The sequence below is a fragment of the Biomphalaria glabrata genome, chromosome 12 (genome assembly GCF_947242115.1).
Source record: "Biomphalaria glabrata chromosome 12, xgBioGlab47.1, whole genome shotgun sequence".
In the NCBI taxonomy this organism is placed as follows: Eukaryota; Metazoa; Mollusca; class Gastropoda; family Planorbidae; genus Biomphalaria; species Biomphalaria glabrata.
The window spans coordinates 20,956,730-20,983,829 of NC_074722.1; the positions used below are offsets into that span (position 1 = coordinate 20,956,730).

Here is a 27,100-nt window from a genome sequence, read left to right on the forward strand (position 1 = left end):
TTTGCAACATTTAAGCACGAAAATTAAATATAATATAAATTAGAAGTGCAAACAGACATTTGTTGACATTGATTTGTTTTTACAAAACCATCAGGAACAATCTATTATAGATAGTTAAAACTATAGAGATGTTTCGGAAGGAACATTAAGGTTAAATCAGATTTTCAATTCCTTTTAGTGTATTTTTAAAAATCTAACCGTGACGGACAGACCGACCAACAGACAAAACGCACAAAAAAAAAGCTTCTTGCATTCTGATGGGGGCACTAAACAAAAAAAAAATCTGATTTTTAAAACAAGTTAAAGAAATTGGTTTAGCACAGGGGTGGGCAAATTACGTTCCGTGGGCCACATGTGGCCCGCCACAACTTTTTATGCGGCCCGCGAACATCTAGAGAAATTAGGTGCATTCACAACTTATATCTATAAATGTAAAAATATATAAATTTAAATATCAATATAATTTTTTAAACTTCTGTCTACAGTTTTATATTTGTTGTATTTTATATTATCAATTTTGATCATGAAGAAGCTAAATACGATATTCTCTATACTTATAAAAAGTTGTAAGTAAACAAAAATGATTCCTATCGGTAATATGTTGAAACCATAGACATAAATAAATATAGACTGGAAGTAGGAAGTTATTTTTATTTGGGGGAAGTCAAATATGTTTTATGTACTATATCTATGTGAAAAAAAAATGGCGGTAATTGAGCTATAAATTCTAGGACTAACATTTCAGCCAATATATAATTATGATCTTTAGTTTTGAAAAGTACAAAACTGCCATATTCCCAATATTTTGCCTTTGTTTCATAATCATAGACATTGGCAAATATATATAGGTTTGTGATGTGGATCTATGTTTGTTGACATATGGCTTCTTTATTAATGTATGGCGGTCGTCTTATCGATTCAAATTGTTAGAATTAGTTTTTAGTCAAAAAAGTCAAAGAAAATGAGCAGAACGTGCTCTAATGTTCGTAGTACGATAGGCCAAGGATAAATTCTAAAGGTTGAAAAACATTGAATATTATACACAGTAACTTTCAGTTTCAGTAAGTCAGAATAATTCAGTATCACTGTGACTGTGACTGTCACTAATTTAATATTGATAGATCTAAATCTAAAAAATATGACTAATATTTGTAATAACTAGGTCTAATACTTTTCATACTTTTTACTACTAACTATTAAACTAGTCAGTCTATCATCTATGCATGCAGACTATAGACTAGATCTAGTATAATTATAGATTATAGATCTAGTGACAATCTAGTCCTAGACTATTTATATACTAACTATAGACTAGACTATACCGATTACAATTATAGTTTATAGTATATTAGTATAGTACTAGTAGTAAGGAGGCCTAGTATTTTTTTACTAAAGTATTTATATAGACTAGATCTAAATCTAGTATTTAAAACTATTTATAATTATTTTAATTATGTAAATTTAATAGATTTGGTAGGCACAATTAGAGATATAATACAGAAGGGGTTCTATCAATTATATAGGTTATGGCTGAAAAAACAATAACTATAAATACTTTTAATTTTACACTGCTCATAACTGCTGTATAACTCATACAAACTTATCTTTTCCCAAATGTTTCCCATAATAATTTTTATTTTATCGTCCAGAGTCCAGTCTATATATATATGTCTATGTTCCCAACATTTTGCCTTTATTTCATAATCATAGACATATGCAAATATATATAGGTTTGTGATGTGGATCTATGTTTGTTGACATGGCTTCTTTATTAATGTACGATGGCGGTCGTCTTATCGATTCAAATTGTTAGAATTAGTTTTTACTCAAAAAAGTCAAAGAAAATGAGCAGAACGTGCTCTAATGTTCGTAGTACGATAGGCCAAGGGATAAATTCTAAAGGTTGAAAAGAAAATGAATATTATACACAGTAACTTGCAGTTTCAGTAAGTCAGAATAATTCAGTATCACTCATCACTGTGACTGTCACAAATTTTAAATTTAATATTGATAGATCTAACTTTCTAAATCTAATAAATATGACTATTATTTGTAATAACTAGGTCTAACACTTTTCATACTTTTTACTAGATCTACTAACTATTAAACTAGTCAGTCTATCATCTATGCATGCAGACTATAATAGACTAGATCTAGTATAAGTATAGATTTTAGATCTAGATTCTAGTGATAATCTAGTCCTAGACTATTTATATAGGCCTACTAACAATAGACTATAGACTAGACTATACAGATTACAATTATAGTTTATAGTATAGTATAGTAGTATAGTACTAGTAGTAAGTAATATTTTTTTTACTATAGTATTTATATAGACTAGATCTAAATCTAGTATTTAAAACTATTTATAATTATTTTAATTTTACACTGCTTATAACTGCTGTATAACTCATACAAACTTATCTGTTCCCAAATGTTTCCCATAATAATTTCTACTTTATCGTCCAGTCTATATATATATGTCTATGGTTGAAACATTAAGGTAAAGATTCGATTTGCGTTTTCAATCAACCGGAAGTTGTCTTCACATTGTTTTAAAGTTATCTATATTATAAAGTAGAATGTGTGGCGTATGTATGTATGTATGTATGTATGTTACTTATAGACATCAAAACCGCTAGACCAATCTTGATAAAACTAGGCAGGAATGTTCCTTGGGTACCAACTTAGACCTTAGTGAATGTATTGTAGCCCTAAAACAAATGTAAGACCCTCAAAAAAAATAAAGTTGTCCGACTCTATTACAGCTATAGTATTTTATGGATCTAGGCCATGTCTACAATGTTGACATGAGAAAAGATAGAAAGGATTTAGACCTAGATCTAATTTTAAGAAATACACTTTGCGCAGATAGTTTTTTACTTTGACACATGAAAAGACAAAAGAAGATCCATTGATTTCATTATATAATAAAATTAACCTTCAATTTTGTGTTTCAAAAGCATTTTTTACATTAATATGTTCCTGATATCTGTGACTACAGATTTCCTGACGAACATTCTTTCATTAGACAATTCAGTAATGAATCGCGTACTAAATATTAATTCGTTTAATTGTTTACTTTATAATCCCATCCCTAGATCTAAAACTCTAATTCAACTCTAAGATGATAAAACTTCTCTTCGCACAGATAGTTTTATACTTAAACACATAAATATATTAATTAAAGTCCATTCATTTCATATTTTGATCAAATAAACATTCAAATTAAGTTTTCTAAAGCTAGGCCTACATTCGTTTACGAAAGCTGCGAAGCCGAGTTGAGATAGGCCTAGATCTATATTCATTCATGAATCGCGTACTAAAAATTATTTCGTTTAATTGTTTACTTTATAATCCCATCCCTAGATCTAAAACTCTAATCCAACTCTAAGATGATAAAACTTCTCTTCGCACAGATAGTTTTATACTTTAACACATAAATATATTAATTAAAGTCCATTCATTTCATATTTTGATCAAATAAACATTCAAATTTGGTTTTCTAAAGCTACATTCGTTTACGAAAGCTGCGAAGCCGAGTTGAGATAGGCCTAGATCTATATTCATTCATTAATCGCGTACTAAAAATTATTTCGTTTAATTGTTCACTTTATAATCCCATTTATTTAACAAAGCTATCGCTCTTTTCGTTTTTAATAGATAAGAATGTATCGACTTCGGGTAAACCATTTTCGCAAAACTAATTTTATTTTCGTAGCGAAAGAGAAATAACGTGAAAAGATCATTAGCTACGTTTAACATACATCTAAATCCAATCCACTAGATTATTCAAAAGCAAATGTTTTAATTTAAAAAAAATGGATTTAATTAAGCCTATTAGCTATTTTTACATTGACACATTCGCTTTACTTATTACATTATTATTTCGTTTAATTGTTTACAAAACACTCTCAATGACTATATCGAAAGTAATGCGCAAATAAAGACCCGCGGGTCGCGGGTAACATATGTCTAGTTTAAAATATAGCGTAATAATTGAATATTTAATTAGTGTTGCATTGAAGATAGAAACGTTTTAAAACTCTACTCTTTATCATGAATGCTTTTAAAAAAGTAAAATAGAAGATGAATGTCGTGTTTTTAACAATGAATGGACGGCTAAGTATTTTCTCAGTAACCATCGTGGTAAAGCAGTGTGCTTGCTATGTTGTGAACCGATCGCGGTTTTTAAAGAGTACAATTTAAAACGACACTACCAAACGAAGCATCCTGGTTTCGGGTGCAATCTCACAAATGAAGAAAGACAAATAAAAAGCCAGGAGTTACTTGATAAATTGACGAAGCAGCAAAGTATTTTTACCAAACAATCGTCGTTACTGACTCATTACAAGAAGCTGTCACAGAAGCTAGTTTAGTGCTATGCCACAAGATTGTTAAACGGAACAAGCCCTTTTCAGATGGAGAATTTATTAAGGAATGCTTGTCAGAAGCAGCCGGTATTATAAGCCCCGAACAGAAAAACAAATTTGATAGCACTACTCTGTCAAGGAGAACTGTAGTTAGGCGTGTTGAAAAGATTTCTGATAATTTGATGCACCAACTACACAATGTCAGCAAGGACTTTTTGTGGTACTCTCTGGCATTGGACGAAAGTACTGATATACAGGACACAGCACAATTACTGATATTCATCCGGGGAGTTGATACTACGTTTCAGCTCACGGAAGAGTTATTCAGTGTTGAACCACTCAAAGACACAACCTCAGGCAAGGATTTATTTGATGCTATTAAGAACTGTGTTGAAAGGGTTGGGTTGGCACGGAACAAGATAGTAAGTGTAACTACTGACGGAGCGCGTGCTTTGACTGGGAAAAACAAAGGTTTATTGAAGTTGATGAGTGATAAAATTAAAGAACAATATCCTGACCATACACTTTTACATTTCCACTGTGTTATTCACCAAGAAAATTTGTGTAAAGCTGCATTAAACATTAAGCATGTTATTGACTGATCAACCTACTCAGGGTTAGGGGTCCTAATCACACGCAGTTTAGAAAACTACTAGAAGACTTAGAAACTGAACACTCGGATATTCTGTACCACAGTAGTATCCGCTGGCGTAGCATAGGCAAGGTATTAAGAAGAGTGTGGGATCTCAAGGAAAAAATCGTCATGTTCCTTGAAATGACGGACATTGACTGTGACTTTGTTAAAAATATTTCTAACAAAGAGTAGAAGACATATTTCATGTTTGCCATTGATATTATGGAGAAAATGAATGAATTAAACATGAAACTTCAAGGCAACGAATTGTTACGTATTTCTGAATCTTCTGGCTAAATATACTAGTAGGCACACAAATAAAAACACTGCAAAGAACTTGACGACTCAACTTTCAGTTTCATATAACTTTATTGACTATTAACTCTAACAATTCGTCACTGTAACATGTAGCGTAGAAGACTGTACAATATCTATCAGTTTACAGTTAGCTATACTCCGTTGCAACTCATCTCTTCACTTCGTTACAATTCATCTCTTCTCAACTTGCATCGAGCCGTATTCCACAGAACAGACCAACGACACACTTCCCAGTGTCGCTCCAGGTCTCCCAAAGCTGAACCAAGTCTACCAAATCAGAGCCGTACACGTCTTACATTGACTGTATCAACTGTAACGGCTCAAGTCCACTGTAGTTCGCTGTATAGACTTTAACGACAGTAGTCCACTCCAGTTAACTCTACCCTAGTTAACTTGCATCGAGTCGTACACATTTCACTTCCACTAGAGCCGCACACGTCTTACATCGTCTGTATCGACTGTAACGGCTCAAGTCCACTGTAGTTCGCTGTATAGACTTTAACGACAGTAGTCCACTCCAGTTAACTCTACCCTAGTTAACACATTTCTCTTCTACTGTCTCGCACAGTAGGAAACAGTAGCGAAGACTGTACCGACGATTCTACCTACGACTTCATACGACTCACTCACGACTAACTTTCACATTAACTCTCTGGCTTATATAGAGTCCCTAATCGCTCCTCCAAAGTTGCACAAATACTGCTAGTATCTTATCTTCTGGAACAACACGTGAGGAAACTCAAATCCTGTCTTTGTTTATACATGTCGATTCCAGAGAATACTCGCTGCTGTGTTATCTTACCGGGGTCACACGTTAACCTCTTCCTGTCACTGGTCATTTGTAACAATCTATTATATAATGCAGAATGTTTGGCGTATGTATGTGTGTATGTAGGTATGTATGTATGTATGTCCCCGAATAGAAATAAAAACCGCTTGACCAATGTTGATAAAACTTGGCACAAATGTTCCTTGGGTACCAACTTAGACCGTAGTGTATGTATTGTAGCCCTAAAACAAACTTAAAACCCTCAAAAACAAAAGACCAACTCTTTTACAGATATAGTATTTTATGGATCTAGGCCATGTTTACAATGTTGACATGAGAAAAGATCGAAAGGATTTACATCTAGATCTAATTTAAATCTAATACACTTTGCGCAGCCAGTTTTTTACTTTGACACATGAAAATTCAAAAGAGGGTCCATTGATTTCATTATACAATAAAATTAACCTTCAAATTTGTGTTTCAAAACCATTTTTACATTAATTCGTTATTTATATCTGCGAATTTAGATATCCCGATGCACATTCTTTTATTAGACATTACCAAATGGTTACACATTAACACATCTCTCTACTGAGTCTATCCTAGGTCTAAAACTCTTATTGAACTCCTTGATGATAAAACTTCTTTTCGCAAAGATAGTTTTATGCTTTAACACATGAACATATTAATAATAGCCCATTCATTTCATATTTTAATCAAATTAACATTCAAATTTGTTTTTCTAAAGCATTTTTAATACATTCGTTCGCTGTTCGCTAAAGCTGCGTAGCCGTGTTGAGATAGGCAAATATTCATTCATGAAAAAAGGTCACGCATGCGCAGAGCAAAGCCTTCACGCAGCAAAGAATGAACTCTATATAATCCAATTTTAACTCTAGATTAGCCTAGATCTAGATCTATGTCTACCTTAAGATCAACTTTATACTTTAACACATGAACATACAAAATTAAGTCTATTCATTTCAAATTTTAATCAAATATATGTAGGCCTACAAGAAAATGTTTTAATTTGAAAAAAATGGATTTAAGTAGATTAACTATTTTGATTTGATGGCTTCATTCATACTATTTTTACATTTACACACTCGCTTTATTTATTACATTATTATTTCGTTTACATGTTTTAAAAACACTCTCAGTGACTATATCGACAGTAATACGCAAATAAAGACCCGCGGGTCGAGGGTAAAATATGTCTATTATAAATAGATATTGTTATAACTTAAGGGAAGCAACTCAACGAGATATTGGTGTTTATATACAGGACATTACAGTTACACAAAACAACATCTTCTCTTAGCACAGTCTCTTCATATTGGCTCTCTACTTGGGCGGAAATCGTTCTTCTTTCTAATGTTGACATCCTTTTTAGGTCTAGTCTATCACAGTGCGCACCTTCTAGCACTAGCCTAGATGGCGGTGCAGAGTTATAACATTGCCCCCTTATTAGAGCTTTTCGTCCCGAAAAGAAACAGTGCAGTGGAGGTTTGACAGTTCAGGTGGAGGTCGATCGGTGGGAACCACAGACGGTAGAGTGCCTGTTGCCCACGAAGCCATCTGCACAGTTTTCCGAGGCCGTCGCTTTCTCTTCTTCCAGTTGGCCAGTCTATGCTTGAAACGATATCGTGGTCGCTGCTTCGACCTCATGAAGATGGTCGCTGACGCCAGCCAGCTGACAAGGGGGGAGTAAGTGGAGGTCAGTGTTGCCATCCACTTAACACAAATAGAGGTTGTGGCGACCACTGTAGTTCCGAGGTCCGTTGTTCTAAGACGCCAAGTTAGCAGATCTTTTCCATGAACGTCTCGTGACACAGTTGTAGGTCCACAGGTAGCCATGGTTTCCAACACATAGTCTTTCTCAGCTTCATTTGTAAGGTATGCCCATGAAACATCCTTGTAGTGTTCATCCACCACTACATCAGGTTTCGCCGCTGGAAATAATTCACAACCGTTCAAGTCACTCTCACTGATGTGGTCAGAAGTACGAATTTTTGTTAAGTTCAGATCTTGTAGCTGGGTTTCTTGGCATGGGCATTGTCCACGCAGGGCGCCGCTTATACAGTTCTTGTCAATCGCCTGAATGCAGTTTCCAAGAGCATCAAGTTCTCTCTTATGCCGCTGCCAAAGTCAAATTCGTTGTTTCTGTCTCGGCCATTGTTGGGGCCCGTATTCGCAATTTCACCCGACGACATCCAAGGCAAGGAATCAGAAACGGTCCTGAGGCTTTCATGATTTGAATTCTCGTCAAAGGTATTGACATATAAACAGAGGTCTTTAAGGTCCACAGCAGCAAGCTTGGACGTAGACCCAACGATGTCTTGATATGTCCGGCTCATTGAGGTACTGGTAACAGTCACAACAGGTACAAAAACTTCAGGCACATAACAGACTTCTCCTGTTTCTTCATTTCTTTCTTTCCTTTCGATTTGAAACATACCGTTCAGATCGTCGCAGAAATCGTCGTCACGTTTCTCGCCTTGAAAGTCACTCCCGCAAGACTTGCGCACAACACAGTCACAGACGGCGCTACAATCCCCAGCGCCTCCATCGCCACTGTTTGAGCCGCCACAGTCCTGACCAGGTAACTGCCTTTTCACTAACGAGTTTATTCCTTCTTTCGCTTGCGACACATTTTTTTCACTTTGGTCTATTTGGCCTTCTACTTGCAATACACTTTCATCTACCTTGTTCAACATTATAATCCTACTCATGTTCCCCATCATGATCCTAATCGTGTTCATTTGTTCCTTAAATGCATCCACGCAGTCCTGGATCTTGCCCATGACATCAACAATCCCAGGTTCAATTTCAAATTGATAGGTCTCCGGATCATCTTCTTCATCGATCAGAGATTGCCGCAGACGAGCCGTGAGTGTTTCCCTGCTACCGACGGGTTTTAAACCTCGGTCCCAAAGCTCTTGTCTTAACTCTTTAACTGAGAGCTGATGTAATAGTTTCAAATATGTCATTGTAATCAAAGCCTACCTCCTCTCGTTGAGTTGCCTTCAATCCTACTTCTGACACCAATTGTAATAACTTAAGGGAGGCAACTCAACAAGATATTGGTATTTATTTACAGGACATTACAGTTACACAAAACAACATCCTCTCTTAGCAGTCTCTTCATATTGGCTCTCTACTTGGGCGAAAATCGTTCTTCTTTCTAATGTTGACATCCTTTTAAGTCTAGTCTATCACAGTGCGCACCTTCTAGCACTAGCCTGGATGGCGGTGCGCATTGCAGAGTTATAACAATATTTATATATATATATATATATATATATATATATATATAGTACCCAAGTGGCCGAGCCTCGCTCGGAGGAATAATCTATTACCGCAAAAAATTTACTCGAACTTTTTTTTTGTGGCGAATATAAGCGATCTGGTAGAGGACTACCAATCTGAAGAGTTGTTTTTGTGTTCTTTTAGTTCTAAATGACATCGTACATTGCGATTCGAATAGAAAGTCTCCCTATAGTCTCGAAAAATAAATCTCACATTGAAACTTTTGCGTTAAACTATGGCCTATTATAGGCTTGGTATAAAGTCTTTGAATTGTAACTTCTCAAATGATTACGTTCAGAATTTAATTTTGCAATTAATATATCAATTATGACATTAGTACGAAACATCAAATGATACAAATCTCTACATTATTGGATAAAACATACACTTTGTAACAAACTAAAAAGGCGCATTTTCCCCTTAGAGACTTAAAAACATCTCGTTAGTATTGTAAAGAAGCGTTTCCCTTCGAGCACCTTTGTTAAGCCGAACACCTTTAAGTTCACTAAAATGCCTTTGGCAGATGTTAGGGCCCCATACGGGATAAGTTCCCTGCCCAGCGTGATATTATGGAAGTTCATACCATTTCGCAAGAACATCGCTGTTTGTGTGCGGTCCTGCCACCGTATGTCCATGATGGTGTGCAAACATCTTCGGTGAAAGCGTTCAAGAAGTCTTAGTTGCTTTCTGTCAAGTACCCATGTTTAAGATCATAATAGAGAGGTAAAGGAACCACTGCTTGGTAGACACTGATTTTTTAGGCAGACCTCTTAATATATTCATTATGGCTTTAGTACAAAGCATCAAGTGATACAAAATCTCTACGTTACAGGGTAAACGTGCACCTTGTAACAAAGTAAAATAGCCCAGCGTGACGGTCGGACTATAATAAGTTCATACCATTTCGCAAGAACATCGCTGTTTGTAGTGCGATCTTGTCAGCGTATGACCATGATGGTGTGCAAATATATTTGGTGAAGGCGTTCAAGAAGTCTTAGTTGCTTTCTATAAAGTACCCATGTCTCAGATCCACAAAGAGGCGTTGATAGAACCACTGTTTGGTAGACACTGATTTTTGTAGGCAGGCGGAGCGATTTATTTCACCACACTTTCGCTTGGAGGCGTCCAGAAGCACGACTATCCCTGATCACATATCAACCTCCCTTTAAAGCAATGCGTCATTTGATACTATGGTTCCCAGATATGCGAAGTTGTCTACCACTATAAGGGATGGCTATTCACGTTGATCTTTGGGGCTGAGTAGATTTTATTGGGTGACGTCTAGAACATGACTTCCGTTTTACAGAGGTCTATGGTTAAACCAAAAGAGACGGCAGCGTAATGAAAATTCGTTGACCGCGAGCTGGATATTATCAGGGAGGCCTTAGGCCAGTGTAACCTATGCGACCGAAATGGGCCCCGGACTTTCATAAGCTCCGCGCTAATTCTAGTTGTAAATTCTTAAACTAAACCATTGTAACTATAACAGTGTTCCCGTAGTCTCCTTATTTTTTAAGGAGCTCCCGGAAATCTACTGAAATTGCCAAATATACTAACAGTCTGGAAATCTCATGAAATTATTGAAATCTCCTGAAAACTCATAAAAAAGGTCATTAAAATAGACATTGTCATTTTGGTGTGTCAATCAATATGGTAAACGCCAATCCTAAGCGCTAAAAAAAAAATCAGCTTTCATTTAGTAAAAATGTAATGCAAAGACGAATTTATTTTCTAATACAAAATTTTAATTTTCACTTATTATCCTTATCCCTACTATGACTGATCCGCGCGTAATCCATTTCACATAGGGCCCCGCAAATATTAGGGCCGGCATTGGATATCTTGTTCAATGTGTGCAAGTAAGGAGTAGAGAAGCTGTGTTATAACCATTTCCTGTGTTTTGGTATGGGACAGTAGACTTCGAAGTTTGAACACATTGCAATAATTCACCAGCAAAATAACAACAAAGTAAAAGCTACCTACGGTTTAAAGTGTAAAATATCTATAAAGTCTTTAAAACACAATAACTAATCATACATAGACATAGTTTCATAATAGATCAATCTACAATAAGACGGTGCGCAAATGTTTAATTATGCCAATGGATTCATTAAAACGTGTTCTTGTTTGCGAAGAAATGTCTTAGTGTACTGCTGTGAGCCTAGTGACGTAAGCGGTGACAAGTTTTTTCCCTTTGACGTCACAGAGAAAATTTCATTCATAAAACATTTAGCCAGAATTAATTTTTCGATAATGAGATGAGACATTTTCAAACCGATATAACGGTCGACCTCGAGTTTTCTCGATGTGGCCAATGAGTTGAGAATTTTTTTTCTCACTAATATGCACGTATCTTGAAATTTTAAAGAAAATCGTTAGAGCCGTTTTCGAAATAAAAGTTATATATATATATATATATATATATATATATATATATATATGTATATGTATATATTGTTACGAATCTCACTATCCAGGCTCTCTGCAAACTGCACCATACACCACCAACTTAAAGAACTTGACAACTCAGGGCTCCAAAGTAACGTAACACTTCAATAGTTGAATAAATAACAGCCAATACTGTACAATTGGCAACACGTACACTGTACAAATATCTCTCCGATAACACCGTTCCGTCGTATCAACTCTTGCACTGGCCTCTCCGTCTCGTTCCGGGCTTGCACTGGGTTCAACAGTTCAGGACCGACTTCACACAGAGGGCTCGTTGTGTCGGACTCGATCGCAGACCAAGATCAATACGCCAGTCGTCTCAACTGTACTTGACAGTACTCCGCACTGAACCGTCGTAATGCTCCGTACAGAACCACACCGTTGAACTGTGCTGTAGTGAACCTTCTGTCGTGGACGCCTTTTCTGAACCGTCTTGACTGCGACACCTCCGCTCTTACATAGGGTCCCTACTGGCCTTCTCGAACCGGACAGAACGCCGCTCGACGTTTCTAGGTGGTCAGATGACTACAACTCTCGTGACGCTCCTGAGCTCTGTTCACGAGGGCGATCCTTCCCGAACCGTCCTGTTGACACTCGTTTCGGCTGACCGTCGTAGCTCGTCACGGTTGACCGCTCGTCTAGCGCTGGCCTGGGGCGATTTGCGTCGGCTGACTACACACACACCACTACCCCCATCTGTGCCACCACCAGGTTTATAACATATATATATATATATATATATATATATATGTATATATATATATATATCTATATTATAAAGTAGAATGTGAGGGGTATGTATGTATGTATGTTACTTATAGACATCAAAACCGCTTGACCAATCTTGATAAAACTAGGCAGGAATGTTCCTTGGGTACCAACTTAGACCTTAGTGAATGTATTGTAGCCCTAAAACAAATGTAAGACCCTCAAAAAAAATAAAGTTGTCCGACTCTATTACAGCTATAGTATTTTATGGATCTAGGCCATGTCTACAATGTTGACATGAGAAAAGATAGAAAGGATTTAGACCTAGATCTAATTTTAAGAAATACACTTTGCGCAGATAGTTTTTTACTTTGACACATGAAAAGACAAAAGAAGATCCCTTGATTTCATTATATAATAAAATTAACCTTCAATTTTGTGTTTCAAAAGCATTTTTTACATTAATTAGTTCCTGATATCTGTGACTACAGATTTCCTGACGAACATTCTTTCATTAGACAATACCGTAATGAATCGCGTACTAAAAATTAATTCGTTTAATTGTTTACTTTATAATCCCATCCCTAGATCTAAAACTCTAATTCAACTCTAAGATGATAAAACTTCTCTTCGCACAGATAGTTTTATACTTTAACACATAAACATATTAATTAAAATCCATTCATTTCATATTTTGATCAAATAAACATTCAAATTTGGTTTTCTAAAGCTGTATTCGTTTACGAAAGCTGCGAAGCCGAGTTGAGATAGGCCTAGATCTATATTCATTCATGAATCGCGTACTAAAAATTATTTCGTTTAATTGTTTACTTTATAATCCCATCCCTAGATCTAAAACTCTAATCCAACTCTAAGATGATAAAACTTCTCTTCGCACAGATAGTTTTATACTTTAACACATAAATATATTAATTAAAGTCCATTCATTTCATATTTTGATCAAATAAACATTCAAATTTGGTTTTCTAAAGCTACATTCGTTTACGAAAGCTGCAAAGCCGAGTTGAGATTGGCCTAGATCTATATTCATTCATGAATAGCATACTAAAAATTATTTCGTTTAATTGTTCACTTTATAATCCCATTTATTTAACAAAGCTATCGCTCTTTTCGTTTTTAATAGATAAGAATGTATCGACTTTGGGTAAACCATTTTCGCAAAACTAATTTTATTTTCGTAGCGAAAGAGAAATAACGTGAAAGGATCATTAGCTACGTTTAACATACATCTAAATCCAATCCACTAGATTATTCAAAAGCAAATGTTTTAATAAAAAAAAAAATGGATTTAAGCCTATTAGCTATTTTTACATTGACACATTCGCTTTACTTATTACATTATTATTTCGTTTAATTGTTTACAAAACACTCTCAGTGACTATATCGACAGTAATGCGCAAATAAAGACCCGCGGGTCGCGGGTAACATATGTCTAGTATATATATATACAAGAGTTGCTCGCTTAAGAGTATAGGATATATATTGTTACGAATCTCACTATCCAGGCTCTCTGCAAACTGCACCTTACACCACCAACTTAAAGAACTTGACAACTCAGGGCTCCAAAGTAACGTAACACTTCAAAAGTTGAATAAATAACAGCCAATACTGTACAATTGGCAACACGTACACTGTACAAATATCTCTACGATAACACCGTTCCGTCGTATCAATTCTTGCACTGGCCTCTCCGTCTCGTTCCGGGCTTGCACTGGGTTCAACAGTTCAGGACCGACTTCACACAGAGGGCTCGTTGTGTCGGACTCGATCGCAGACCAAGATCAATACGCCAGTCGTCTCAACTGTACTTGACAGTACTCCGCACTGAACCGTCGTAATGCTCCGTACAGAACCACACCGTTGAACTGTGCTGTAGTGAACCTTCTGTCGTGGACGCCTTTTCTGAACCGTCTTGACTGCGACACCTCCGCTCTTATATAGGGTCCCTACTGGCCTTCTCGAACCGGACAGAACGCCGCTCGACGTTTCTAGGTGGTCAGATGACTACAACTCTCGTGACGCTCCTGAGCTCTGTTCACGAGGGCGATCCTTCCCGAACCGTCCTGTTGACACTCGTTTTGGCTGACCGTTCTAGCTCGTCACGGTTGACCGCTCGTCTAGCGCTGGCCTGGGGCGATTTGCGTCGGCTGACTACACACACACCACTACCCCCATCTGTGCCACCACCAGGTTTATAACATATATATATATATATATATATATATATATATATATACAAGAGTTGCTCGCTTAAGAGTATAGGATATATATTGTTACGAATCTCACTATCCAGGCTCTCTGCAAACTGCACCTTACACCACCAACTTAAAGAACTTGACAACTCAGGGCTCTAAAGTAACGTAACACTTTAATAGTTGAATAAATAACAGCCAATACTGTTTAATTGGCAACACATACACTGTACAAATATCTCTCCGATAACACCGTTCCGCCGTATCAACTCTTGCGCTGGCCTCTCCGTCTCGTTCCGGGCTTGCACTGGGTTCAACAGTTCAGGACTGACTTCACACACTAGGCTCGTTGTGTGGGACTCGATCGCAGACCAAGATCAAGACGCCAGTCGTCTCAACTGTACTTGACAGTACTCCGCACTGAACCGTCGTAATGCTCCGTACAGAACCACACCGTTGAACTGTGCTGTAGTGAACCTTCTGTCGTGGACGCCTTTTCTGAACCGTCTTGACTGCGACACCTCCGCTCTTATATAGGGTCCCTACTGGCCTTCTCGAACCGGACAGAACGCCGCTCGACGTTTCTAGGTGGTCAGATGACTACAAGTCTCGTGACGCTCCTGAGCTCTGTTCACGACGGCGATCCTTCCCGAACCGTCCTGTTGACACTCGACTCGGCTGACCGTCGTAACTCGTCACGGTTGACCGCTCGTCTAGCGCTGGCCTGGGGCGATTTGCGTCGGCTGACTACACACACACCACTACCCCCATTTGTGCCACCACCAGGTTTATAACAATATATATGTGGCCACTTATATGAAAAACACTTTTTATGTGGCCCTCCATTTAAAAAGGTTGCCTACCCCTGGTTTAGCACTATGTCATAGCCGGGCTTTACGCTACTACACGAAAGTCGATGCATAAAAAGTCCATTTTAAAAATTGTGCGTGATATTTACATACAAAGTGCATTCTTAGCCTTTATAAACAAATATAAATGTTTTATTTTTAGCAGCTAGTTGACCAGAAAAATCACCTTTAACTTATATTTATATTTGTTGTAAACATTTCTAGTACATTTTATAAATATATTTAATAATAATAATAATAATAATTTTATTTATAAAGCGCTGTTAACAAACAAAATGTAGGCTCAAGGCGCTGTAACAACATTACAAACATAAACACAACTGCTAGAATAACAGTTTGACTTAGTGATACTGAAAATACACAAAGGACTGTCCTTCTTTGTTAGCATTTTGTAACCTTGCCTCCCTTACATTTATGTAATTGTTTTAGAAATAGTGTATTTTTATGAAAAAATCGCTTGCATAATTAATTTTATAAATTAAACGGTTTGCTTTTAGAAAACCAAAAGTAGCCTTTGCACCTAAACTTTTCAAAAATAATATTTTTCATATCTCTTCTAGTTTTCAAGATCTAATGTGACAGACGGACATTTTGCACAAACCTAATAGCGGCTTTTCCACTTACGGGGGCCGCTTAAAAAGAGACAAAACGAAATATGGTTCGATTTATAGTTATTCTTTAGTATAGACTCTAGCAGTTGTATATGAACACCATCTTCAAAAATCCTTTCTTTCTTTGGTTCACTAAAAAGCTATTGCAAGAGCACACATTGTGTATGTGTTAAAAAGATGGGAAACATGGGTCAAGATTTTGAGTTAATTGTAAAACCTGGAAAAGATATTGTTGATCTAAACAAATAGGTGGGATTTAGAAATAAAGTTCGCAGATAGGATAAATAAATTATGTAACTATCCAGAAAAGTATTTCTGGAAAACTATAAAAGGAAAGCGACAATAACTATTTGGGTTATTGTTCAGAGTTCAGAATTTATTGATCAGTAATGTACCTCATGTATTTAACAACAATATTACACGTCAGTCAAGTTATACTATTTGTACAAGAGATTTTGTTTCTTACATAAGTCAGATCAATTCTATTTAATGATTAGATTGCTAGAGCAGTTATAACGTTTGTATCTGTAATCTTAGGGATTGGTGGCTGCATGGGTCTTATAGTTATTTGATGCCACCATATGTTTTTTACCTTTATCAAATAATTCTCTAACCAAACTTGGCCATTCTTGACGGAAACAATTTGCTCCAGTAAGACTTCCATCACCACCTAATTGAGAACAAATTGTAAAAATTTCATAACAAAATACAGACCATCGTCGTCTAAGCGTAGTGTTTTACACACTTTTTCTTGAACGGAATACTTCGTGCTTTCCTAGAATCTAGTGAAAAACACTGCTTATTAGTTTAGGTTGGATCATTAAATATTTCAAAATATTAATCAAAAGCATATTATAAATTTAGCATTCTTATTTATTTCGAGTATGAAATACAGACATAAAGATTTAGCGATGTTAACATAGAATGACAAGGTATGTTTCCTTGAATTACAGAGCTTCGATATTGTTAATCTCAATTCTAACGTGACGTCAAAATCTGTTATCTATCATTTGATTTTGTTACAACTCAATAAGTAAACCCTGCTTCACACAGATAGGCTGAAGAAACGAATTTATAATGACAATAGCTTGTTTTTGAAATATTGTTATACTCTTCAGACAAACTCGAGAATATATCATTATATTGTTAATCTTTCTAGCTCTGTTTCAAATTAGAGTCAGAATCTAGATCAGTTAATAATTCATAAGGACCTTTCTTTTCGGTTATCGGAAGAGCTAATAAAATCAAGGAGAATAGCCAATATTTTTGTGTGGTCTGTCTGTAAAGGGTACTTTTTTCTTTTCTGAAAGCGAAAAATGTAATTTTTAAAATAAACTATGCAAGCAGTTTTTTTTTCATCCAAATACACCATTTTGACAAATATATTCACTATCAATAGTAAAAGAAAGCAGAGAGAGGACTATCTAGTCCAGGAGGCAACTATTTAGCATGTTTGTATTGTATTGCTAATTCAAGTACTTTCTGCCATACTAACTACTCCGAATTTAAACAAAGTTTTTATTTTTTATATAGAGAAAAAATATATTGTTACGAATCTCCCTATCAAGGCTCGCTGCAAATGGCACCAAACGACACCACCAACTTAAAGAACTTGACAACTCTGGGCTTCAAAGTAACGTAATAGTTTAATGTCAATAAATAACAGCCAACACTGTACAATTGGCAGCACGTAACACAAGACTGTACAAATATCTCTCCGCCGTATCAACTCTTGCACTGGTCTCTCTCTGTCTCGTCTCGGACTTGTACTGAGCCGTTGTAACGAACTGTAGATCGGGAAGTTGTGACTGACTCGTCTCTCATACCTTCGCTCTTTATATAGGGTCCCTGCTGGCCTTCTAGAACCGGACAGAACGTCGCTCGACCATTCTGGGTGGTCAGATGACTACAATTCTCGTGACGCTCCTGAGCTGTGTTCACGACGCCGATCCTTCCCGAACCGTCATGTGGAAACTCGTCTCGGCTGACCGTCGTAACTCGTCACGCTCGACCGCTCATCTAGCGCTGGCCTGGGGCGATTGGCGTTGGCTGACTACACACACACACACCACCCCCATCTGTGCCACCACCAGGTTTATAACAATATTTAGCATGCATATAAGTTAAAATAATTAAAAACAACAATTAATAAGAAGTGTTTCATATTATATGCCTACACATGAAATGTTACACGGTAAACGAACTTATACACTGAACTATAGAATAAGTTTATTTGTTGAGGCTTTGAATGAGATAGGCCCTTTACAACACCATTAAATCAATTAGATAATCATTCAATAATAACATTAATAAATCTCCGTATCCTGTGGTATCAAGTCGTTAGTCAAAATATCAATACAACAGTATCGGCAACACTTTTGAGAAAGTCCCTTTTTGTATCGACGGAGATAGGGTTGTATGAGTGATAGTTTGTAGTTCTTAGTTTCTGATATTTTTTCTGAAAATATTGAAACTTGCCTATTACCTGCTTAAGCGGACTACTTCTGGGGCCAATTTTGAGTTTGTATTTCTATACAAACTGTCTTTGTAACCTTATTTTCTATATTTACTTAGGAATTATTTCACGTGTAAGCCTACTAGTCAATTATTACTAGTGGAACACCTTTTCAGCCCAAGCGGAACACTAGAACATAATATATTAAATATATTAATATTGTATTTACAACTACGAGTACAATTTTAATACAATTATCATTAAGAATTTGATAACTTAAAAAGAGCATTACTAATAGAAGAAAAACTAAATCTTCTGGATGTGCGCAGGACCTGTACTCGACAACAATGTTCGACAAGAACTTCGTAACATCACATTGCGTATAAGAAAAGAATAGAAATAAAAGTGTCAATTTAAACACCACTCCGCTTAGCAGTAAATATTATCATCACAAATGACCACACATCCTAATACTTTTCTCAAATTGTAATGAATGATTTTACGCAGTTAAAGTCTTAAATGTCATGATCTAGAATTAGTAGTACCAAGATTACACAAAAATGCATGTAGGATTCACATTTTTCATTAAGAGGACCTTTTTCAGATATAATGTTTAATCAGTGGCAACCTTTAGTTGAATGTTTAGTTCATTTAAATCAAGAAATGTGTAATTTAAGACCATATTTTAAGATAATAATAATAATAAGGCTTGTCTTTGAGCCCGAAGATTAATGAGGAAAGCAGTATTTCCAGTGGCTACGCAGCCACAGCTATGACCAACATATTTTGTCACATCCAAGGCAAGCATAACTATAGTCCGCCTCTAGTCGATTAAGATTTTCTTTTCACCGTCTGCTTCTGTCCTCGGCAGCGGATTTTCTTCTTTTGGTCTCAAATTTGTATCCCGCGTCCTTTGTGAGTGACCTCCAGTTGTCTCGTTCCGAGGCCGCATGCAGCCAGGTGCTCTCTTCTATGTCAGCTAAGACAAATTGGCGCCTAAGCTGGTCTTTAAAGCGTTTCCGTGGGGCAGCTCTGTTACATCGACCACCTTTAAGCTCACCCCCCAAAAAAAAAGCCTTATTTTAAGATACACTGTACCTAATAACACTATGCTGAGCTGTACAGTGTGATTGATAAGTGAAACACAGGATAGCTCCGGGACCCAACAAGGTTACCGATAAAATGATATCCAAAGGGTTAAAAAATGGAGGACCTTCTAAAGAGATATTTCACTTAAATTAGCAGGTCCCCAAAAAATCATCCTTAAAAAAGGGCGTAAAATCAAGGCTCGAGATGGGGCTGGATAGGCTTGAAGATAGATACAGAAATCATACAATTTGAGTAAAAAATTATTTACGCTCTTAAAAAAAAAAGTAAAATTCCCCTTTCAGACCTTGTGGTCTATAGGGCAGATGATGTTGAGGTCATCTGTTTCTATGGCCTACGATTAACGAGGGTGTCATGTGGCCAGCACAACGACCAACCGCCTTTACTTTTGCCCACCTAATGTTAGGTAGCATTTTGAGCTGGGTGGACTCAGAGGCGCCCAAAGATCCCAAAATAATACGCTCTTAATAATGGCGGCCGATCTAGTCCTAGATCTATCCATTATGGTAGAGACTTTGTTCAAATAGGAAGCCTCTCCCATCATGTTATACACATATACATTGTCTGTACTCTCCCTCTGTTAGTAGTACAAGGATAAGAGGGAAAAAAGGAGGACTACGGCAAAGACTGAGAAGAAGAAGTTTTCGTCCACCACTTCCTACAATTATTCTAGCTAACGTCCGCTCAATTAGAAACAAAATGGTAGAGATGTGTTCCCATGTACGCCACGACCACGTCTTTAGGGAAAGTTGTTTACTAGCGTTTACTGAGCCATGGTTAGAGGAGGAGGACAAAGACGATCTGATTGCTATTGATGGTTTCTCTTGCGTTTGATCTGACAGAAAGTCTGGGTCTATGGAGGAAGACGGGGGGTGGGGCTGTGTGAGTAAATCAACATCAAGTACAACTACACGGTTAAAAAGAAAATGTGCCGTCCTGATCTAGAACTTTTGGCGCTCTCATAGAGATCTTTGTATATGCCACGAGACTTTGGTGTTATTAACATTGTCCTGGTTTATGTTTGTGACAAACCGTTTTAGCTCACTCAAGGTATCACTCAGGTCTAAGCATTTAATTAATTTAAATTTAACATTTTATCATCAATTTTACTAATTTAGCCCATCAAGCGCTAAAAACACAGCCACCACCCCTCCAATCCAACCCCACCCCCTTTGGCACAGATGTCACATTTTACTATCCCCACCTCGACACGTGCCACACTAGACTCCTGACAAGGGTACCCTCCCCTTTACCTATCTTGACAAACATCCGTTGACCCCCCCCCCTTTTTGGGGAGCGGCTGGTCAAAGAGTCCCATTCAACTCAACACCTCGGGCGGCGATCTCCCCGATCGTCTAGCGCTAGCCATCATCAAGGTATAATCTCCCTTGATCTGGCCAAGCTCTGATAATCCCATTTTCATATCGTCACGGTCAAACGGGGATCTCTTTGTAAAAAGACGCCAGATAGTCTGGCCACATACGAGGCCACACACCCCCTCTCCACGTGTATATGGACAAAGTTTCATCGTCCAATCTCATTCTTGCTGGGGAGCTGACAGGGAGCGCATCTATCTCTTACTTCAGCTCTGGACTATTTTCATTCCCTTATTTCACTTTGGATTGGTGGTATGTAACTTAGTAAAGTGCTTGAGAACCATTTTACTTAGTTGTGCATTTATTACTACATTATTTGTGTACATATTTGTGTATTCCTTATGGATAATGTAAGTAGATTACCTTAAGCTTTTATTTTATATCATGACTTTTGTGGCTAAAAGTTCAAGCCATCTGGACTGGAATTTATTAACAATTTCTACCACATGTTTTTAGCTCTGTAACTATTATTACTTTATCGCTGATAATTATCGCTTAGCATGAGCCTTAAATATATTTTTGATTAATTCCTTGGCAGGGAATTATCATAATATTTCTGTAAGCATATCATTTTATTAGCTATTTATGTACTACATTTACCGGCCATATCGGCCAACACATACTACGTTAGTAAATCATGTTTAATAACTTATTCTCTAGTTTGGAGACTTCGTCCCAGCTATGTTTACTTATGTGAAAGCATGTGCGAGTATCAGTCGTTGATCTCCCCTTCCCATTCATCTCATTAATCTAAGCAATGCATGTAATTGCTATTCACCGTGACTGGTGAACATCACTTGTATCACCTTATCATTTATTGCTTATTATTATTGTTGTCTCCCTTGATGGGATACAATGTTTATTTCTTAGTTCCCTTTGAGATTTATGAAACTAGATTATAGTTTCTCTACATCATTCTGAAGATGTCCTTCACGGAAAGGCATCTACCTCCCAGAGTTATCATTATGGCTAAACCGATTATTATATCATGTCGTTGCAGCTTTTATTTATAGGCAACCTCCACTAGGTGTCCTATCAACCTATCAACAGACTCGTCACTGGCTTGACTGAATGGTAGACGCAGCTTAGCTCTGCAGCCATACATCGTTGGACTGCACCCGGAGCCTGGATCCAGTACGCCAGCCCACCAGCAGACAGCGTCAGTACCAGCCACACCCGTCTCATCAGTGCAGCACCGGACCTAAAGCTAAGCAACCAGCCTAATGACACTCAGACCACTTGGTTCTCAAATCTAATGATGATAGACCTATACATGTAAATACACTAGATCCCATCCTAGCAACTGTACAGCTTCTCACCTTTTTAATTATCTTCTTTTGTATAATAAACTGTACATAATTTTACATCTAAATATAGTATTTGTTGCCTGCATTATAACGCTGTGCCTGTAGATAATATGTGCAAGTGTGGGTTCTCAAATCATAAAATCCCCTAGACACCCTTAACGGCCAATATTTTAATCCACCTTATCACATATGTTCCCCCTAAAGCCAAGACGGAAGTCGCAGCTGCAATCATCTCTGACGTAGTGCATGAGTTTCAGACAAGGTCACCGAACGCACCAGTAGTTATACTGGGTGATTTTAATAAATGCACCTTGAAGTTTGACCTATCTACCTTCTAGCAACACACCTTATGCCCAACAAGACAGAACAGAACTCTGGACTTATGTTACTGTAACATCAAAGGAGCATTCACGTCTCGTAAAAAGCCACCACTAGGATCATTGGACCACTAAACTGTACAACTGCTGCCTAATTACCGCAGGAAACTTAAAAAGGGCAAAGTCATTCAAAAAACCGTACAAGAGTAGATCAAGACAACATTTTCAAACTACAAGGATATCTAACTTTTATTTATGCACACATTGTAAGGCAAATTTCCTTACGGATATAAAGATTTTTGTTATTATTATTATTCACATTTTATCCAATTTTATATTACGTCGCCCCCCTATGCCAAGCTTAAACGGGTTTTTATCACTTTTATTGATTCTCCGTCTCTTATCTTTGACCCAAGTATTTAAATAATAATAATAATAATAATAATAATAATTTTATTTATAAAGCACTGTTAACAAACAAAATGTAGGCTCAAGGCGCTGTGATAACATTACAAACATCAACACGGGAGCTAAAATGACAAACTAATCTAAAAAAAAGTTTTTAACGGGTAGGTCTTAATGTTCTTCTTGAATGTAGTGTAGCATGTTGTCAGTCTAAGATCAATGTTGAGTGAGTTCCAAACCTTTGGTCCGTGCACAGAAAAAGCCCGCGGACCGTAGCTTTTGATGGCACCACTAGAAGCGTTGAGTCCATGGAGCGCCGGGCTCTCTTAGGGACATATGGAGTCAGTTTGTTAAGGTACACGGGCATTGCTTTATTACAGATACACCGATGACAAAGTGTAGCCACCTTGTAGTCGATTTTCGCTTTCACGGGAAGCCAATGGAGCGTGCGCAAGAGAGTAGTAGCAGAATCTCGTATTGTTTTTCTTAGGACTATTCGTGCGGCGTTGTTCTGAATTCGTTGCAGCTTGGCGCGTTTCGTACATCACCAATCCCAAGTCTCCACGTGGAGGCTGGAGAACTCCCCATGGAATGAAAAAGCTTGCAATGCAGTATATAGTCAAGCTAAAATCCAACCCTGCTTTCGACTCCATATTTAACCCTACAGATGCAGACCTATACAATCGAAGACCTAACGTCGTACAGCCGTTGGGCCTTCGAATGAGAGAACCCATCCAAAATTTAACCCCACCCATCGACCAAATCTCTAAAATAGAAATCCCACAGAACCCTCCTTGGTTGTTGAATAAACCCAAATTAAATTTATCTCTCCTTCATTTAAAAAAATAAAATACAGGCCCAAGCATACTACAAGTCCACTTTAGGGAACTGCAGGAGAGCTACGGAGATTGTGGCACCATTTACACTGACGGATCCAAAATGGATGGTGTTACGTGCGCATCTTAGTGTGAATGTGAAATGGTGTGATTGCGTGTTGAAAGGAAGGAAGAACCGAAATGGAGGAATATAAACAAGAAAGTGTTTGCAGTATTAATAACGATTAAAGTATTTATAAAACTGTGATTTGTCGTTTTCATGTCTAAAGAGTCTCATCCAATATGAAGAAGTAACAAGTGGCGCCCAACTTAAAGGTAAAACCCACGTATCCCTCTATACACAGTGGATCTCCTGTCAACAGACAGTAGAGATAGTAAAGTCTAGATCTAGAGACAGGAGAACATTCGATTCGATATTATTAGTAATCGACTATGGCGGACAAGGCTGAGGTAGCAGCGTTGAAGGAATAGGGAAGGTTGTTGGAGCTTGAAGGGGCAGAACTAAGAAAATACGTACAAGAAAGGTTGATGGAGAGGGAGAGATTAGCGATGGAAAGAGAAAAAGAAAAGGAGAGATTAGCGATGGAAAGAGAAAAAGAAAAGGAGAGATTAGCGATGGAAAGAGAAAAAGAAAAGGAGAGATTAGCGATGGAAAGAGACAAAGAAAAGGAGAGATTAGATAAGGAGGACAAAAGAGAAAGGGAAAAAGAAAAGGAGAGATTAGCGATGGAAAGAGACAAAGAAAAGGAGAGATTAGATAAGGAGGACAAAAGAGAAAGAGAAAAGGATAAGGAGATAGTAGCAATTGAAAGGGAAAAGAAAAATGAATTAGTCGCCATTGAAAGAGAAAAATTAGCATTTGAAAAAGAGACAGCAGAGAAAAAGTTAAAAACAGACCAAGGAAAAGAGAATGATAAAAGAAAGAGTGACTCTACAGGGAATAAACTGGCAAAATATAAAGGTTTGATATTCAACGAAGACAAAATGGACATAGACATTTTTTTGAAGAGGTTCGAAATAGAAATGAGAGAACTGGAGTACCCTGAAGACAAATGGACATTCTTATTGTCGAGATCATTTACAGCGGAGGTGCCTTCAAAAATATGTATGAACCAGGGTAACTACAGCATTGTGAAAGAACAACTACTTCGAACTTTCGGGAAAACAGAAGCTTTCTATCGCCAACAGTTTGTTAATTGTGAGATAGAACCAGAGGATGACCCGCAGACCTTCTTGGACAAAATGAGCAGCCATTTCGATAACTGGATAGAAACCGCTGAGGTAGAAAAAACCTTTGACAGTCTTAAGACATTTCTCATGCTGGACAAAGTGATGTACGAGTGTCAGGAGGAATTAAAAATATTTCTGTTGGAGAGGAAACCGAAATCCATAGAAGACATAGTAAGACTGATAAGGGCTTATAAAGTGGCACATCCCGAGAAGAAATTATCTAGAGGCAGTGATATAGAAGAAATAGTTGCCTTTAACAGAACATGTGAGACACAGAATAACTCTCACAGAACAAGGGAGACACAGGATAGACAGTATAGAAGTGGTACATATGAAAGACAAAGTGATAGCCGCAACGGAAGATATCAAGGAAACAGACAGGAAAGAAAGGACTGGGAGAAAGGTAGAATAGAGCAAGGCTTATCATTGTCATCTGATACTGGAACATTGGAGATTTTTCAGACATTCGTAGGGAACAAGGCAGCCAAGACCATCAGGGATACAGGGAGCACTATTATTGGAGTGAATAAGAATTTAGTGGAAGACCATGAATATACAGGCGAATCTAGGAAGTGTGTTATGTTTAATGGAAATATTGTACAATTACCGATTGCTAAAGTTAGTATAGACACACCGTATTTTAAGGGGACAGTGGAAGCTTGTGTTGTAGATCAGGGTGAGATAGATTTAATTATTGGGAATATTCATGGGGTGAAAATATGTTCAGTAAGGGAGATTGAGAATTGGAAGAAATATTATGGGATAAAGTCTACGCGAGGTAGAAATGGGGATGTGGAAGAAGACATAAGATCTCATACATCAGATGACATGGGTAGCAGAGAGCAAGAGAAGAAAGAATTAACAGATAAGGTAGAAAGCAATGCAATAGGAATGGGTCCAAATCAAAGTAAAGTAAGGCAATCAGTGGTACAGGGAAAGCGATTTAAACCCACATATAGACGTACAAGTCCATACATCTTATGCTTTAATTGTGGGAGAAGGGGGCATATTAGAAGACAGTGTCAACAGTTAATTAGAATTAAGGATTCAAGGTACAATAGTGAAGAGGCGTATACGAGGAAAGAGAGTGATATTAGCAGCCTAGAAAACAGTACAGCTAGATCATTAGGTAGTAGGATCACAATGGGACATCATTGCAAAGGAGGGAAGCGGAAAGGATGGCATGTCAATAATGTTAGAATTATATAGATATGATTAGAAAAGGTAGGAATGATCGACACTAATTATTGTTCTATTCTACAATGAATAAATATATGTGTAATGAATTGAATGTTGTTGTTACAATATGCATGGAGCAAGATAGACTTTGTTGGTTAACTATTTGATTGCGACTGGAATAATGGTGTTTTGTACAGGCATACAATTATGAGTGGGGAGTTGTATTAATAGAATATGATTACTTATAGATATATGTTAACAGAAGTGGGTTCAATTGCTCATAATAACAGTTATTATTGTGATGAATATAATTGTTATTCCATGTTGGAATTGCATTGGTATTAACATGACATTGTGTTTGATTTTGTTTAGTTATTACATTATGGTTTTATATGTTACCGATTTTTTTTTAACTTGGAATAGTCTGATAATATATTCAGTGATTTGTATTTTGGACGTTCGATGTGCATCGAACTTGTTAAACAGGGGGGGTGTTACGTGCGCATCTTAGTGTGAATGTGAAATGGTGTGATTGCGTGTTGAAAGGAAGGAAGAACCGAAATGGAGGAATATAAACAAGAAAGTGTTTGCAGTATTAATAACGATTAAAGTATTTATAAAACTGTGATTTGT

At 37.1% G+C, this 27,100-nt stretch overlaps 1 protein-coding gene across 7 annotated transcripts in view; it reads right to left on the reverse strand.

The window, feature by feature from the left end:
* LOC106074311 (ATP-dependent 6-phosphofructokinase-like) overlaps positions 1-27,100 on the reverse strand; it is a 222,592-nt gene that overhangs the window by 159,866 nt on the left and 35,626 nt on the right. For all 7 annotated transcript variants that reach the window (XR_008773899.1, XR_008773898.1, XR_008773897.1 and 4 more), the window contains exon 6: positions 16,848-16,925. Coding sequence is in view for 4 of the 7 variants with exons in the window: in XM_056005429.1 (XP_055861404.1) it covers positions 16,848-16,925 (78 nt within the window). In the remaining 3 variants the exon portion in view is untranslated. The remainder of the gene's footprint in view (positions 1-16,847; positions 16,926-27,100) is intronic.